Below are 17,982 nucleotides of genomic sequence, written 5' to 3'. Positions count from 1 at the left end.
GAAAGTGTGTGTTTGTATATGTGTGTGTAAGTCTAACAGAATACATGTACATGTGTACAGAGATTATCTCTGCATATCTGTGTGAATGATGGTGCATCAATGTGTCTAAGTATGTGGAGTGTGAATGCCCTATTTAAGAGTGTGTGTATATGTGTGTATATACACATCTATATTCAATAGGAGTTCACGTGGATGTATATGCCTGTGTGAGAGAATCTATGAAGTGGCAAAGAAAGTGAGTGAGTCAGTTTACAAAATGCCTATCTTATAGTCAAACCCCAGGGGGATGCAGAGAGACTTAGGACTTTCTTTGCCTCAAAATTCAAACTCCACTTCTTTGTTACAGGAACATTTTCCCTTTTGGACTTCCATGGAGGTCAGTAGGAAAGGGAAAACTGCCTCCCTTTCCTTTGCTTCTAACCTTTCATTTCCCACCAATCCCCACTTGAGATACATCATAAAACCTCAAGTGAGCTTCTCCAACTGTCTCTCTTCATGCTAGAAGGCAGCCTCTCCCCCCTCTTAAAGGTGGGCTCTGGAAGGAGAATTCCTAATTGAGTAAGTGGGGAGAAAGTTGGAGTGTCCATTGTTCCATTCCTTGGCTTGTTCCCTGTATTTATTTGCTTTTCTAAGTGGGGGGATGGGGAAGACAAATACCCACATGAACAGGACCTCCGAGATCAAGTAAAAAGATTAGGTAAAAAAAAAAAAATCTGGAGGAAAGGAGGAGGGAGGGTGATAGGAGAGACTGAATCTTTAATCTAAAACCTATCCTCTGCAGACCTCCTAATCACCCACCTCATAGTCCCCTATTAAGTGACTTTTTTTTTTTGGTGGGAGGAGATATCTTGGGAGCTCGATTCTCAATATGCAGCATCACCAGATTGGATTTCAGATAGCTGAAGTCACCAAATCTGTGAGGAGTGAAGGTGGAGGAACAATACAGTAATCGTGTTGATCTTGTCACAGGGAAACGTTTTATCTGGAGAATTTCAGTCCAGTAAAGATAGGCCCTGGGAATTGTTTAAATTAAACCAACTTTCACTCTCCATCAGGATTAGGAGATTTGAAGGGAGAGAGGTAGGGATGAGATTTTTGTTTGTTTGAAGGTTTTAGTTTATTGGTTTTTGTTATGCACGCATAGAGACCACCTTGGAGTGTCTTTCTTCAAGAGAAAGGCTCTGAATTCAACACCTTGGTTATACTGAATGGTAGGGGGAAAAAAAATCTAGTTTTGAAATGAGGACATCAAGGGACCACTTGCAAAAGTAGTTTTGTTGAGGTGTCAAGGGAGGGAGATTGGATGGAAAGGAGAGATGGAAGGGAGATATCCTTCTTTAGTCCTCTTTTTTTATGGAGCCTATATAAATCAGGAATATCTACTCAGTGGCTTTTCCCTTCTGTATCTTTGCCAGTGGTAAAGGCCTGGGAGGCTCTTCAGTGCTTGGGGGCAGAGGGTGTTTGTTGTGGAGTGGAATGTGAGGGCTACATTGAGAGGCGATATGAATTTTTTTGCCCATGTGCTTCCTTATTCCTTTGGGGATCCAGCTTTTCCTTTTCCCAAGGTTCTCTGGGGAATTAGCAAGGAAACCTAGTCAGAAAAAAAAGTATATGATGTAGAGGAAAGATCTGGAATCAAAGAATATGAATTTAAATCCTAGTTCTGCTACTACATGTCCTCCTACATGTTTGTACTGAGCCTTGATTTCCTCATTCATGAATACAAAATGATTGGATTAGATTATCTCCCAGTGCCCTTCAGAATGTGTATCCAATGCCAGATTAACATGTTGCCCAGTGTGCTGGATGGGTTTGAATCTGCTCTGCACTGCTGCTGTCCCAAGATCTCCCCCTTTTTTATAGCATCCATATACCCTGGGAAGAACTCAAGATCAGGTTCAACATCTGACTTAGAACATACTTTAGGAATTCCAGGATAAAGAATCCCAGGTGTAACTGGAGATATCAAACGTAACATCTGGTCTGTAATGTAATATATTGCATACAATGTTGGTGTGTTCCTGTGTGTAAGGGGATGTGTTTATTTATACTCAAGCCCACAGATGTGTAGAGATATTCCCAGCAAGTAGCACTGTATGCTTACATAAAAATGGGTGTATATATCATATATAACTATTAATCTTTTTGTAGCTCTACATTTGTGGCTGTGTGTATAAACAAGTGCATGTTTGTGCCTGTAGATTTGTGTAGGTATCAAGGATTCCAGTTTCTCCAATGGGCAGGAAGTTAGGCATTCTCCCCCCAACCATTTAAACCAGCCTTCTTTTCCCACCTTCTCTCACTACTCTTTCTCACCTATCCCCATCCCTCTGGCAATTCCCAGTCCTTCTAAATTTTGTGCCTCAGAAATCCAAACCCACCTAGAAGACCCCACTGACAACAGATCCTCCCACTGGGTGACCTTTGGTGTTTATTTCTGTCCTGGCCATGATTATAGTTGGCTAAACTGGGTTAATGGCAAAAGAGAAGCCTTTATTTTCCTTTGCTCTCCTATTCCTCCTTCCTCCTCCTCCCCACTGCCTGGGGTGGGGGGCTAGTCCATTGGAATATCTGTTTGGTTAAATCCCCTTGGACTTCTCGATTGCACAGACATTGGAGAAAATCTTTTTCAGTAAGTACTTAAAAAAAGAAGAAGAGGTAATTTTCTAATCAGTTGGAAAGTCAGGGATAAGAAAGGAGTAGGAGGGTGGTTACTGTCTATTCGTTTTGAATTGGGCTTCCTTGCTTTTCCATTCCCCCGGTGTAGGAGTGTTGGGTGGGGGTGGGGGTGGGTAGGGTGTAAGCTAAAGTTTTATTGAAGGCACTTTTCCGCTGGCAGGAGAGACAGGGTCATAAACGCAGAGAGGAGGTTGTTTTGATCTGCTCCCTTCCCAGGAAATGGCATCTGAGGCTTTGCTTTGTAAATGCTCCCCAGCCTGATATCTAAATGGCATTTCACTCCCTAAGTCCCCATCATTGTCCCTCCCCGCCAAACTCACCCCGCAATAAAGCCCAATTAAAGAGGAAGCAAGAAGGAAACCCTTCTGATTCTCAGCCCCTCCAGGGCACCTAGACGGATCTCTCTGTCTCTGTTTCTTTCTTTGTGTCTCCATGTCTCTGTGTGTTTGTCTCTGTCTCTCTTTGGTGCTCATTTTGCTACTTCATGGCCTACACTAGAGACATAAAAGGAGAATTAGAATAGTTATGCATGTAATCTTCCATTCTCACTTAGCTCCCAAATCTTCCACTTTTCTGTGGAGAAAGAGAAAAGACTGTCTTCCTTTTTCCCTTTAAGGGAAGAGCTGCTCCAACTCTTCATCTTTTTATTTTTATTGATTGTGTAGACACGGCTCTGTCTTGCTTCTCCCCACTTCTTTACCTCCAAAAGACACAAAAACTCCATAGACCTCAAGGCAGTCTCCCCAGATAACACCAAATACAAGGGATGGGGGGAAGCTATTGGTACTAGAAACTGGAATGTGTTGGGATGGTCCAAGAGCAGGGCATACAGATCGTCCAGGTTTCCTTCTTCAAGGGACTTCTTGCCTCCGTTTGACTCTATCCTCCAAATATAAAGTCGGCTCCCCCAGATATAGGATTTCTGAGGCTTACATAAGGGCTCGTGTGATCAAAAGAGGAAAATCACTGTGGGGGTGAGAGGGGGAGGGGAAATGCATGCTCCTAGCCGATCCAAGCTAGTGCTCTGGGGCTGTGGTGCAGAGTAATTAAGAGCTGTATGTGCGTGTGTGAGAGTGATCGTAAGTGTATGTAGTAGCCTTCTTTCCTAGGCGGTTTCGCGCTGTACACGCCTGATGTCTCCTCTCTGTGAAGCTGCCTCCAAACAAAATCATATTTTATCCAAATGACCCCATTTCGTAATGTTAACGAGCCTTCCCCTCGTGACACCCGGAGCCCCCCGCTGCCTCTGAGTCTGCCTAAGGAGTCTCTGAGTCCCACGTCGGAAGAGCTTTTCCCTTGGATTGTGAGGGGGGTGGGAGTGGTGTGGGGGGAGGGGAAGAGAGAGAGACAGAGAGAGAGACAGAGAGAGAGAGAGAGAGAGAGAGAGAGAGAGAGAGAGAGAGAGAGAGAGAGGAGAAATGGGGGGAGAGAGAGAATAAGAAAGGGAGGGGGTAAGGGATAGAGCCAAATGAATCCCCCACCTGCGGCCTCAGTTTCGACTCCACCAGAGGCAATGCTACGCTTCTCCCCCACCGCTGCCCCCAGACTTGAGGGCTAATATTCCTCTCAAGAGAAATGCCCCATATGCTATAAATGAAGGTATATATTTCTCTGTTTCTGGGGTCTTTGTATGTCATTCAAATCCAGTGTCTCTTTCTTGGCTTGGAGATGTGTCTGCATTTGATACCTACAGACGTCATACACACATTAACTTGGACATCTGTGTCCAGATAAAAATGTACCTTTCTAGAGAGAGTTCTGTATATGTGGTTGTGTATTTAAAGATTGTCCTCTGGGTATACAGTCAGAAACTATTTTACATACTTCCTCACCATAGCTTTAAATGCATGTTGATGGATCTTTCACTAGGGGCAAGATATTTCTCTTTACTATACCTGAGTGTACATTACAACCCTTTCTATAGGGGTGGGTGTACAACTGGGTGCATATTTGCACATCTCATTAAATCCAAATCCATACTGACTTGCTAGTGTGTGGATTGTGTATACAAATGAATTTTCTGGTGTGTATTTATTAACCTCCCTCTATAAACTTAAATGAATATTCAGTAATCTAATGCAGAAAACTGATATTTGTAGATAGCTATTTCGTTATGTAACTGTTTGGTTTCACATATTGTTCTTTATTATACCTCTACTTACTTGGCCTTCTTCCTAGTATAACTGTTTTTAGATTTATTTAGAAATGGTCCCTAACTAAGCATAGATGCTTATTTGGGGGTGGGGGTGGTGATGGTGATTTCTTTTCTCCTCCATTTTGGTTTCTGCAATGAAGGAGGTGGGGTGGAGAAGCATTTTTCTGTAGCATTTACTTATTATACAAAATTGCTCCCTGGCCACTCCTAAGTGTGACCTAACCTAGCATTTGCATTCCTGCCCTACAAACCCCAGATTGAGTGCTGGAGCTCAAATGAGAAGAGGGGAATGGTTATATCCCTCTGGCTGCCAGGTCCTATGGACTCTCCCAGACACTTTACCATTTCTCCTAATTCCCTTGCTCATCCTTGGCCTGATCTCTCATCTCACCCAATTGTCCTCTGACTCTACTCATTGGAGTCTCTCACCGTACTGTCTTTTTCTAAAAAGAAGGAATGGTATGAGGGAAAACCCTTAGATGTTAGTAAAATGGTAGCAACCTAAACCTTTCTTCCCTCCCCTCTCTTCTCAGCTTGTACCCAAAGCTAGTTTGGACTCCTCCTGGGTATGCAGCAGGGGTACCTTTCTTTTCTTCTTGCCTCTTGATCTCAGGGTGTTTGGAGAAGAGGTTCAAGGTGTCCACGAACCTACACGGTTTTCATTGGGGGACCAAAAAAGGGTGCAATATTTCCCGTTCGGGGCTTTCAATGCGCACTGCCTCCTCCCCAATTATGAAAGGTACCCAGAGCCCAATTAAACACCCTCCCCGCCCCAGCTCCCAGCAGCCTCGCTCTTATCGGCCTGAATTGATGCTCCAGCCGGCTCCTGTATATCATTTCCAAGATTTCTTCTGTCCAACTCCTCGGTTCCTTTGGCTTCCGCGAGTTTGACTAATGATCGCTACACATGCCAACGTCTTCAGAATTCTAATAACCAAGAGCAGGCGAACTCTTATTTACCCTGCAACATTTCTGCTATGGGAAGGGGGCTGGGGTTGGGGGATTCAGTCTTGGGGGCGGGAAAGGGGGACAAGGTTGTAACTATGTGGAGTTTCACTGAAGTTTTTCTCTAGTCAAAAAGCCAGGCGCCCCACCCCCACCCCCCAGGGCTCGGGAAAAGAGCCTCATAAAAATACCAATAATAGTAACTAATGGCTGCGGTGTTGGAAGAGATCAGAGAATGAAAAGGACGTGAGGGAATAAGCGAGAAGCGTTTATTAGGTGTAAACAGATGAGAAATTAAACTGGAAAAATACGCCGATGGCCGATCAAATAGCTTGCCTGTAGGACGAAAGACAGAAAGTCAGCTCGGGAAACGGTTATCTCCATTACCTACTTGTTACTTTTTCCCACCCTCCAAAATAATACAGTTCGATTCCACCTTGGATTTCTCCCCTCTTTAAATCCCCCTATCCTCGGACTGGGTAGATTCAATGACTTGAGGTATTTGGTTCTGCTGGGGGACCACAGTTAACTTGGGGAGAGGGGTACGCAGTGAAGGAAAGTTCTCCACTCGGTTTTCCTGAGCAGGTATGAGTGCACCTTGAAGGGGGTGTGCGGAGTCATACGGGGGGAAATGAAAAGCAGATTACCGTCTTTCTGCATTTGTCTGCACCGGCTCTTCAATGCTCAAGTTATGACTGTATTTCTTTACATCCAAGTCTTCCCATTATCCATAGATAGTGGGGAGGGCACATCTATTGTGAAGGGATTTTATCTTCTCTGTAGAGTTGTGTGTCTGCATTTGTGCCTGCAGAGGTCATAACTGGAGACCTTTTTACTCGAGACCCAACTCCAGCGTGTGCTAATGTACACGCTGGACTGTATAGAACACAAGGGTAAACAATAAATAGGAAAATAACATACTTACGACAACATTACAGAGGAAGAATCCATAGAGAGGTGTCTGTATGAATGTGTCTATCTCCTCTCTATCCGGATATGTGTCTAAAAACCAGAATGGATCTCTATACACAAATACATAAAACGTGTGTGTCTCTATCTCTAATACAGAGGCATATAGAAGTGTCTATATTTGCATATATTTCTAGATGACAGAATAACATAACATAAAACACAGTTATAGTCAATCCGGGAACAGAGTAGAGGAGTACGGTAATAGGAACACAACTTGGGATAACATAGGATGCCACTCCAAAAGACAGAAGATGGTTTTGTAGGGGGGTTTGGACGCTGGAACAAGATGGAATAATTCGGGTACAGGACAGCGAATCGTACTGAACAGTGAAATCAGCATAGTGTGGAAACAGGAGTGATATTAAGTAAATTAGATGATTCAGAGCAGAGACAAAAATACTAAAGGGAAGTGGGGAAATCTAAACAGTCAGAGACAGACTAGACTAAAAAAATATTAATATAAAGAATTAATCCCTTTCTTAACATAGGAGCGAATCCCCAGCGTCCGTCTGGCAAGGGCTCTTTCTGTTCCCAGGGGAGGAAGTTTTCGGGTTCAGAAAACGAATGGGAGAGCACAAGAGGCAGGTTTGAGTTCTCTCGTTTGCAGGATGAGAGGTGCGCACAGCCCAGGCAGAGACGGAAATAGGGAAGCGAGAGGGATTTCTATCAAGTTGATTAACCGATCACTATTGATTCATTCCCCGCCTGGCTGGAGAAGACATAGGATGTCTTTTCTCAGAAGTCCGGCTTGCTTCCTTCAGGCCTTGGTCTCTAGCACTCCTATCCCTTCCCCCTCGTTTTCGTTTTTGTTTTTGTCTGGTTCTAGCGGGCCTGAGTCTCGGGAACTGGGGTACTGATCCCCGGAGACTACTGAGGGGAGATTGGTTTGTCATTGGGAGAACCTATCAATGGTCTAAGTCGAGCCGGAGCAACCTCATCTGGAGGTACACGGGGAGGGGTTGGGGTCTTAGGTCCCACCGAGAGAGCGTCTAGCTCTGTCCATCCGTCCTCTTTCTGGAGAATGGGAAATATAGGGATTTGTAGTGACTGGGATTAGCTGGGGGTGGCTAAGGGGGTTATGAAAGATATGGTGACATATTTTTAAAAAGGGGACCCTAAGGCTTAGGGTGCTGGCCTAGAGGATCTGTTTGCTTTCCTTTGGCAAGAAAGAAAAAAAAACTGCTTGAAAAAGAGAAAAATGCTAAGGGAAAAACAGGGTGCTCTGACCTGCCGATAGAAAAATGCTATTATTAATATTATTACCATTAATAATAATGTTGATAGAGATGTAAATTGGGTCATCTGTGAGGGAGATGGACCTGAAGAGAGCTTATAGTGCAGAGTCTCCAATGCATTATCCTTTCTCCAGAAGTATTTTTGCAAGGGAGCCGAGGACTTTTCCCACCAACTTTTCTATTTTTAATTTTAGGTGAAACTAAAAGACCTCCTTTTCCCTAGGGGAAACCTTATACAAAAACCAAATCCTCTCCCCTGACCCCATTCATTTCTCTATGCCCCCTCTGCATAAGTTTTATTAATCCTACTAAATTTCACCTTTTCCTGGGCTTTAAGCCTTCCCCAGGAAGGAGAATGCAATGATGGCTAAGGAGAGACAAAGTCCAACAAATGGGTGACCCCTGGCCAATTCCCAGTCAGCAAGTCGCTGGAAGGAGTCATTTTGGCACTAAGGCCTTGAAAAGAAGCCGGTTTCCCTCCCTACGAACGCCTCCTTTAAAACACTCCCTACCCCCAGAAGCCGACTGTTTCTCCCCATCAGAAGGGGGACCAGAGCTGAGCCTGCTTCACAGTTTCTAACACATTTAATGTCTTAGAAAAGAGTCCTCAGTGAGCTTCCTACATTTTTCTGCTCAGCTGCAAGAGCTAGCAAAGGTTAGAAGCGCCTGCACTAAGCCGTTCTAAAGCCAGGCTTTTTCTTAGGCCTTTAAAAGACACAACACCCACCCACCATCACCCTTTAAAAAGTAAAAGTCTTTCCCATTCCAAGAATGAAAGTTCAGGTTACAGACCTCCAGTAGCTTCAGCTTCCTCCTTCCAAGTGTCGGAGATTGTAAAAGTGAGAATGAAATAAAAAAAAAAGTAAAGGGGGGGGGGGTCAAGAGCAGAAGCTAAGGTTAAAAGGGGGGTGGAATTCAGTAGACCCCCACGAGGGGGGGGGGAAGGGGACCAAAGCCCAAACTAACAATTTCTCCAGCATAAAAATGAAACATCAAATTCGTTAGCCCAGGGCCTTCATTTTTCCCCTTCCACATTATAACTAGTTATTGAACTCACTGGAAGATCTAAAGGCCATTTGCGAAGAGACAAATTTCAATGGAGTTTCCCCATCAATAACTCTATGGCAGTGACCTATTGGAACAAGTCAAACAACCGAGGTGAAATGCGGGTCACTCTGTCTAACCAATATTAAAATGCGTCCACTTTTTAAAAAGCCACTTTAAACGAGATTTGAAGAAAATTGAATTCCAGGGAAAGGAAGGGGAAGGGGGGAGGTGAGTCAGAAGAGGACCTTGTCCATGATCTCCGAACAAACAAGAGAAATTCATCTTTAATATTTTAAAAGAGGGGAAATGAACGGGTCCATAATTGGTTTTTTTGAGACTATAGGCGATTGTGGGGGGTGGGGAAGGTTGAGCATTTTCTAGTGACACGTCCGGGTTATTAAAATCATTTTAGATCAATTCATTACTTTTACTGACAAGAGATTTAAGAAAAAATCAATTAAGCATTTGCATATTCCTTTGCATACATTAGTCCTGTCTGCCAGGCGTCATAAAGGAACAAAACCAGAAGGGGACCTCGCTTCAGTTTGGAGCTCTCAAGTTGTTGGGGGGGGGGAGGGAGAGAAATTAAAATGGAATTAATTACTTGTCATCTAGAAGTCAACTTATTTGGAAAAGAAAAAGAGGGAGGGCTGTGGAAGTCTCTTTTCTTTCAAAAAATCCTGCAGTTTGTGGAGTGGGGGAGGGGACGACCATGATCTTCTCTCTCATTCTTTCCCTTCAACCAAAAAGACAAAAAAAATCTTCAAATCCAAATGGAAATACAACCCCCACCCCACTCCCCCACATACACACACTTTTTCCCTTGGAAAAGCAGGGAGTGGGGCGAGTCTAAGGGCTGAGATTTTTAAAAACATCACAAAGTCTCAAGAGCTACTTATGTTCTCGGGCCACAGATTGTTAATGGGAGGGGGGAGCGAATATAGGTTATCCAACGGTCAATATGGTAATGCCGGACACAATAACGCCACACACACAATGAACACTTATTTTTCTTCAGTACTGTCAGAAGGGAAGCGCTTTGTATTGAAACATGTTTCCGAAAAGAGAAACCAGATCTAGACGTAGAGAAAGGCAACAGGAGATGGGGGTTGGGGATGATACAGACTGTAAATGCAGGGGGAAGATGAAGCAAACATAAAAATAAAATTAGGAAATAGCAGGATGTGTGCATGTGTGGCTGGGGTGAAAGATGGCTGGTTAGGATAAGGCAAGAGGGAGGAGGATGAACCTAGCTGGCCATGGGGGTGGGAAGGCAGAGGGGGGGAATACAAAAGGATTGAGGAGGTTAGTATAGAAGTGTTTTTCACACGCCATGGAAGCCCCAGTGGCTCCTCTATGCAAACAGGAAATCTATGGAAAGGAACAAGTTGGGGTATGTAGAATATTCTATAGGTGAAATGTGTATGGCCATTAGAGGTGAAGGGCATATGTATGTGCTTGCTCGCAAATAGCTTTCAAATTGTAGAGAAAGTGTTATGTGGATCTATTTAAATATATATACGCAGAGTCCTATTGACGTCCAAGTGTGTGAGTATAACAAGCACATACATTCCTCTTCACATCCCAAAATTCAATGAGATGTACAAATATGGTATTAAATCCCTGTGTGTGTGCATCTTTATGGCACACATGCTGGCATTTAGCATTATGTTTGTGTGTATATCGTTAGCTAACAATGTAGTTGATATTAGCTAAATGCAGAGTTAAATTCAATCCCCAGCCCTGTGTTCAGGATAGTCCCTGTAACACAAACTTACCTGAATAAACAGAAGGCTTTAGGGGTATGTCTGTGTGGTCCTTCATGCAGATAATCAGTTGAGTTTATTGGAGGCTATGATAGAGACTAATCTTTGGAAACAGGAAGAAAAGTGTCAGGAGTTTGGAGGGCAGAGGGGCTGGGGCTGGAAAGGGAGAGTGATAGCGATTACTAAAGAAAATCTAGGTAAATGAGTCTCCTAATATATGATAAAAGCCATTCCCTCTGACATATATATATATATATATATATATATATATATATATATATATATATATATATATATATATATATATATATCTTTTCTGCATTTGTGAAGGAGTTTCCTCACTGGGAAGCTCCCTTAATGGATGAAATCACAGGTGAAGAAGAAAATATATACATACCCATACACGTACATAACTCGATAGATATAGGTACATTATTCTGGATACATATAATCTACATATGCAAAAGACATATGTGTGTATGTATGTTTGCATACATGCATGCCTGTATCCAGAAGGCTGACAAAGATCAGAGAGGAAGACTCCCTCAGCATCAGGCCTAGAAAGGAGATTCTGAATATTTGTGGAGAGGTTCACTTCTCCCTCAGTCCCACCTGATATCTTTCTGAGTTAGTGTCCCAGTGGAGAAAGATGATTTCCAGCCCAAGATTAGCCATTGATTCTCTCCCATAGCTTGAAATTACACTGCTTACTTACCTCCTCCTTCCCGAACTGCTAGTTTTATATAGAGCTGGGATCTTCCTTTCCCCAATTAACCTTCACTACCTCCCTGCCCAGGCAGAGGCAGCTCAAACCAGCCCCCTGCTCCCTCTCACCAGAACCCCCAGCTAGTTTTCAACCAAGTTTGGAAACTCAGGCTCTAATTTCCCTGAATGGATTCTTCAATGTTCCAGGGGATTCAAACATTCCACCCCAATCCCATTGAGGGTGTGTATGTGTATGCTCAAGATGGGTGCTTTCTCTCCCCTTCAGGGAGAAGGAATGTGTCCCTTTACGGGGAGTGTGTGTATACACACACTCACTCACACCCAAGCATAACCAAAGCTCCTATTCTAAAGTATGAACAGACTTTGGACGGAAGAATATAGACTTAGTCGTGGTGGGGCAGTTTGGTAGAGACAGATTATAAAACTTGAAGTCATAGACCAGATTAAGAAGAAATAGAAGGAGAAAAGTGGGAGTGGGTAGCACTTTAAAGAAAGAATACTTGGTTGCAAACAAGAACACAACAGTGGATGGCTGCAATTCAGAGGTTTAATTTGATTTCTTCTTCTCACCCCTCCCCTCCTTTTCCCTCTTCTCCTCAACTCCTTAATGACAGGGAGGGGGCTTAATTTGGGGGGAGAGGAGACCTTTCCCCCTCCCCTATCCAAATTCTAGAAGCTGAAGAGATGAGCCCTGAGTCTCCTTACTCTAGCCTCTTCCTCTCCCTCAGTTCCTCTCTTCCCTTTCTCTTTCCCATTCCCTTAATTGCAGATGTTCTAATTAAACCCTCAAATAGTTGTTATGCTGTTTTAAAAGGTACTAATTCAAGTGTCAACCAGGCCGGGAGGGGAGGGGAGGCAGCAGTAGTGGCAGTGGCAGCGCAGGGTGGCGAATTAAAGGTAGATTGACTAATCACGGCGGCGATCATAATAATAAAATCAGAGGGGGAAAAAAATCACATTATGACTTTTCGTGGAAAGAAGGGAGCAGGCAGCGGCCGCCAGCAGCACGCCTACTCCGACACAAAGAGCCTCGGCGATTCCCCTAGACTGATTTATGACGTTTTACAGCCCTATAAAAGCTGCAGCGACGAGGCAAACGCTCCTACCACCGCTGGCAGATTTAGTCTAATAAATAAAACATAAACAGTTAACTTTATGTGTCACTTTTATTGTTATCAAGTAAAATATAGCTGGGCCCGGCAAGCTATGATTTTAAACTATAATTGTTATCAAGTACAACAAGGGGACCCGGCTCCCTCCCTTCCTCTTCTCCTCTCCCCTCTCCTCCCCTGTCCACCCCTCGCCCCACCCCCCACCCAAACTATGACTTATCCAGGGGCAGTTAATTGGAATCGATGTCCTGAAGTCGCTTCTTCAGCCCTGGCCAGGGTGTGTTGTATTGGGCCTTACATTTCCCCCACCTTGGTGAGATTTCCACTTATCTCCCCCCTCCTGCTTCTGAAAGCCAGGATAGTTTAATTTGGGGAGAAAGGGGGTGGATAAGGACATCACTAGGAGTCTACTCAGGTCCTTCTCCCATCTCCAAATATCCCTCGACCTTCTCTTCCACCTTATCCCCTTCCCACCTCCCCACAGGCCCAGCTGAGTCAGAACTCAGTCCTGGAAGAACAAAATCTTCGCCCTGCCCCCTATTTTCCAATGTATGCTCCTCAAAGGACCCCACTTCTGTACTCCCACTCCCCCCTCCCCCCCCAAAAAAAACCTCTGGCTGCTGGGAGGACTGGGGGAAGTTTTGCACTTATGACTCAGCCTTAAGCCAAAGGTGTTCTGGGATGCATGTGTAAGTGGGTTTACACACATGTACCAAAGATATTGCCTCACACCTAAAAGTCAGGTATTCACATACAATGGACACTGGCAAGCATTCTATCACAAAATTTACTTATCTCTAATTATAGAGATATCCTACATCTACTTGTATAATAGCTATAGACATAGGTCAGCTATAGAGATATGGTCAATATTGATAGAGTTCTGTAAATGTTATCAGTTTTTTTCCTTCCAAAATCCCAGATGCAGTCCTTTTAGATGATTTTCAAGAATTGGAAAGCCAAGGTAGGTAAGACTTTGGAAAAGTCCCAACAGTGAAAACGAAAAGGTGAAGCTCTGGTTCTAGGGGGGGAGAGGCTGTGAGAATGGGGAATCGAAGAGGAAGAGTTCTGAATTCTGCCTTCTTCCAAAGACATAGCATCTCTCTCCAACCAAGTTAAGGGCATCCAGACCTTCAGGCATGACAGTCTTTTACATACAGCCAGCTCTACTTGCCAGGTAAAATTCTTTACCTCACCTCTCACAACAGTCGGAGGGGAGGTTTGGGGGGAGGGGAGGTTTGGGTGAGTGTGTTTAAATGGGGCAGAGAAGGGCATGGGTTCTGGTCTTCTTAGACTTGTGGTTCACCAGTGTCTTGCTCAGCCTGGTGCCCTCTCCCACCCAGCCTCTGCTCCAACTTCACACTCTTCACTGATTCTCGACCTAAACAGACTGAGACATACAACCATTAATGGATTCATTCGGAAAAAATACATACAATCAAGGAGACACAGTACGACTGGGATTTGGGGCTCTCTCACAGAACCTTCTAACGCCCCAAATCAGATTCTACTTCTCTCTGAGTGGGACTTGTTGGAGGGTACCCTTGCCTTCTTGGGCTGGGGAAAACAAACTGACTGAGGGGTTGAAGGAAGACACCCTAACTCCAGTCAGTCTGGGTCTAGTCTCCCCCTCACAAAGCCCCCCACTCACCCCCACACCACCACCACAAGGAAAAAAATTGGATACATTTTGAATAAAGCGATTCTGTTCCTTATCCGGGGACTAGGTTGCTTGGCGTGATTGGCCGGCGGAGTCACATGGTGAAAGTAACTTTACAGGGTCGCTAGCTAGTAGGAGGGCTTTATGGAGCAGAAAAACGACAAAGCGAGAAAAATTATTTTCCACTCCAGAAATTAATGATCATGAGCTCCTATTTGATGGACTCTAACTACATCGATCCGAAATTTCCTCCATGCGAGGAATATTCGCAAAATAGCTACATCCCTGAGCATAGTCCGGAATATTACGGCCGGACCAGGGAATCAGGATTTCAGCATCACCATCAAGAGCTGTACCCACCACCACCTCCACGGTCTAGCTATCCCGAGCGCCAATATAGCTGTACCAGTCTCCAGGGACCGGGCAATCCGAGAGGCCACGGGCCGGCTCAGGCGGGGCACCATCACCCCGAGAAATCGCAGCCGCTCTGCGAGCCAGCTCCTCTCTCCGGCTCCTCCACTTCCCCCTCCCCAGCCCCGCCAGCCTGCAGCCAGCCAGCCCCAGACCATCCCTCCAGCGCCGCATCCAAGCAGCCCATAGTGTATCCATGGATGAAAAAAATCCACGTTAGCACGGGTAGGCAACTTTGCTTTTTTGCTCTCCTCCTCCCTCCCCTCTTCCCCTACACTTCCCACCCTCCCCAGTCCCCCTCCGGCTCCCGTCCTCCTTTCTCTCCTTCCCCCTCTCTCTCTCCAGGAGCGTCTCTGGGTTAGCACAATTGAACTGGATTTACGAGCGAGAATGGGTAATTACATCCCCCATAAATTTTATGGCTTAGCTACTCTGGGCAGTCCGAGCCATGTGCTAGGATCTGTTATGTATGTGAGAAAACTCTGCTCGCTTTCTAAGGGCGCATAAATAATTCAGTGGCGTTACAATGAGGATTCCCCTCTTATTAGACTACAAAGTCTTCAGCGCCCCTCAAGTTCTTTATAACCCATTTAGTTCGATGACTTTATTATTTTCCCCCTCCTGCTCCTCCGAGCTGAGAAGAGGGGTGGGGGTTGGGGGTCAGGAAAGCCTGCTGCTTCTGAACCCCCTATCTGCTTTTCCCATCCCCCTCCCCTCCCCCTAGTGAACCCCAATTATAATGGAGGGGAACCCAAGCGTTCGAGGACAGCCTACACCCGCCAGCAGGTCCTGGAATTAGAAAAAGAGTTTCATTACAACCGCTACCTGACCCGGAGGAGAAGGATCGAGATCGCCCACTCTCTGTGTCTCTCCGAGCGGCAGATCAAAATTTGGTTCCAAAACCGTCGGATGAAATGGAAGAAGGACCACCGACTCCCCAACACCAAAGTCAGATCCGCCCCAACAGCCGGAGCGGCGCCCAGCGCCCTGCCCGCAACCACCCCCGGCCCTACTGAAGACCATTCCCAAAGCTCAACACCACAGGAGCAGCGAGCAGAGGACATTACCAGGTTATAAAACATAAATCACACTCCCGTCGCCCCCATACCCACTCCCCCACCCTCCACACACAAATTGACTCTTATTTATAGAATCTAATATATATATATATATATTTTGGTTCTTTCTTCTCTTCCCCCCACCTCTTGTCCTTTGCTTATTCCAAACAGAAACAACAGATACATGGAAACAAGCCCCCCCTCCCCTTCTCTCCCTTCCACTGTTAAGGACCCTTTTAAGCATGTGATGTTGTCTTAGCATGGTACCTGCGGGGCTTTTTTTAGGCCGTTTGGGGGTTTTATTTATTTTTTACGAAAAAAAAAGCAGCAAAAAAAAAAAGATATACATTGCAAGGTGCGATGGTCCTGTTCTGGTTAATTTTCAGGGGGAAAGAGGGAAGAAAAAGGAAAGAGACATTTTTAGGCCAATTCTTCTGTTTCTTCTTTTCCTTTTTTCCCCCTTAGGCCTTTTGCATTGAAAAATGCATCAGGGGAGGTGAGGGAGGGGGAAGTCATTTTAAGGAGAACAAAGCTATGAAGTTCTTTTGTATCATTGTTGGGGGGGTGGGAGGAGAAGGGGGGGAAAAGAGCAGACAAAGCTAAATGCATCTCGGGAGCCTCTCCTAGCTTCAGTTTGAGGAGCCAAAAGAATATCAAAAAGAACTTTCAGTTCTGAGACGGAAACTCCAGACCTTAGGTAGATTTTTCACCCCCTTGTGATCATTGTGGTTTTTGGACTGAATTTACTTGGTTATTGTAAAACTTGCAATAAAGAATTTTAGTGTTGATGTGAAGTGCCCCGTGATCAATAATAAACCAGTGAATGTGAATTAGTTTTACTTAATGTCTGATGGTTTCTTTTTTATCCCCCCTCTTCTCCTGTGGACTTGGGCTGCTGCTGGTAAAATCCCACCTTCTCCCTAGTTGCTTGCTAAGTTTACTCTAAGCAAACATATGAATCTTAACTCTCAACTCGTTTTCCAAGTGTCCATAGAAGGACCAGGAGGGGAAGGAAGTGTGTGTGTGTGTGTGTGTGTGTGTGTGTGTGTGTGTGTGTGTGTGTGTATGGGGTGTGTGTGTGTGTGTGTGTGTGTGTGTGTGATGGCTCCACTAGAAGGTTTGTGTGGGACATTAGGGTTGATTTCTCTTTTCACCTCTCTTCAGTCTGAGTTTTCAGAGAGGAAAGCATCTTCTGGGAGTGGGGACAATAGAGTTGGGAGGTAGAGGGTGTCTTATTTTCAGGTAACAAGTGTCTCCACTTAGTCCCTCTCCCCACCCCCACCCTCTCCTTGCTTTAGAGCAGAGCTTGGTTTGAGATAAGCAGACTTGAACTGGAGTAGTCTTCAATCTTTTGCTTTGTTTTGTTTTCAAATGGGACCTATAACTTTGTTAGAACAAGGAGCTCCCAGTGAAGGGCTCCTAACAATGCAGATAGAGTCTTAGAGAGTTGCCTGGGGACAAGTGACTTACCCAGGTTCACACAGTGTGTGTCTGGGGCATGTATCTAAACTCAGTGTGTATCTAAACTCAGTATGGTCTTTCTGAATCTAAGGCATTTGCTATGCAATTCTCCCTCACATCTGTCATCTTATAGGGCTATTTTGTAACTGAGGGGGCATAAAGGAAATGTGCCCTCAACCAACCACACACCTGAAAAGTCATTTCAAAGGCAGCTAGAGGGACACTTTAGCCACTTTTTCTGTTTGTTTAGACTAAGAATGGAGGGGGAGGTGAAGGGCAGAAGTTCTAGAGGGCCTCTTTCCATGGGTAGGCCTCAAAGCCTTGTGTTGGGAGATAATAGAGATTTTTTTTTTCCCCTAACTCCTATTATAGAACAGCCAGGTATGGGGCAAAGACACAGAGAGAAAAAGACCTCATCCCCTTTTTCCCCTCACCTCAATCTAGGCCATGGCAGGCTTATGGGAGAAAATGAGTTCATAATTTTGTTTTTATAATAAAATTGGAAATTCAAGAAGAAATGTACAAAAATAAATAAACTTTCTCCCCTCCCCATTATCTGGATAATTTGAGCCAATAGTTTCAGTGTTGTAGACCAGGCCCAAGCAACCTCCATGCACAAATTTTGTTTGCTTATTGGAAAAACAGTATCTGCATTCACTTGATTGTTGTAACAGAATTATCTTCCTCAAAATTCACAGACCTTTCTTTGCCAGGAAGTCTGTCCAAATTTCAGGACATTAAGGGATCTTAGAATC

At 44.7% G+C, this 17,982-nt stretch overlaps 1 protein-coding gene across 1 annotated transcript; it reads left to right on the top strand.

Annotated features, from left to right (window-relative positions):
- Window positions 1–14,494: 14,494 nt before the first annotated feature.
- HOXC4 (homeobox C4) lies at window positions 14,495–15,785 on the top strand. Its single transcript, XM_036761190.1, has 2 exons — window positions 14,495–14,933; window positions 15,433–15,785. The coding sequence occupies exons 1-2, from the start codon at window positions 14,495–14,497 to the stop codon at window positions 15,783–15,785; spliced, it is 792 nt and encodes a 263-aa protein (XP_036617085.1).
- Window positions 15,786–17,982: the final 2,197 nt, after the last annotated feature.

Source organism: Trichosurus vulpecula, chromosome 5, assembly GCF_011100635.1.
Source record: "Trichosurus vulpecula isolate mTriVul1 chromosome 5, mTriVul1.pri, whole genome shotgun sequence".
NCBI classification, from domain to species: Eukaryota; Metazoa; Chordata; class Mammalia; order Diprotodontia; family Phalangeridae; genus Trichosurus; species Trichosurus vulpecula.
Note: the sequence above shows the minus strand (reverse complement) of the source record. Positions and strands in the feature narration are given on the sequence as shown.

Bases quoted from the DNA above. Each gene is read 5' to 3' on its own strand.
- HOXC4 (XM_036761190.1), top strand. From the start codon at position 14,495: ATGATCATGAGCTCCTATTTGATGGACTCTAACTACATCGATCCGAAA. The intron at 14,934-15,432 runs GTAGGCAACTTT...CCCTCCCCCTAG, and splicing joins AAAAATCCACGTTAGCACGG to TGAACCCCAATTATAATGGA.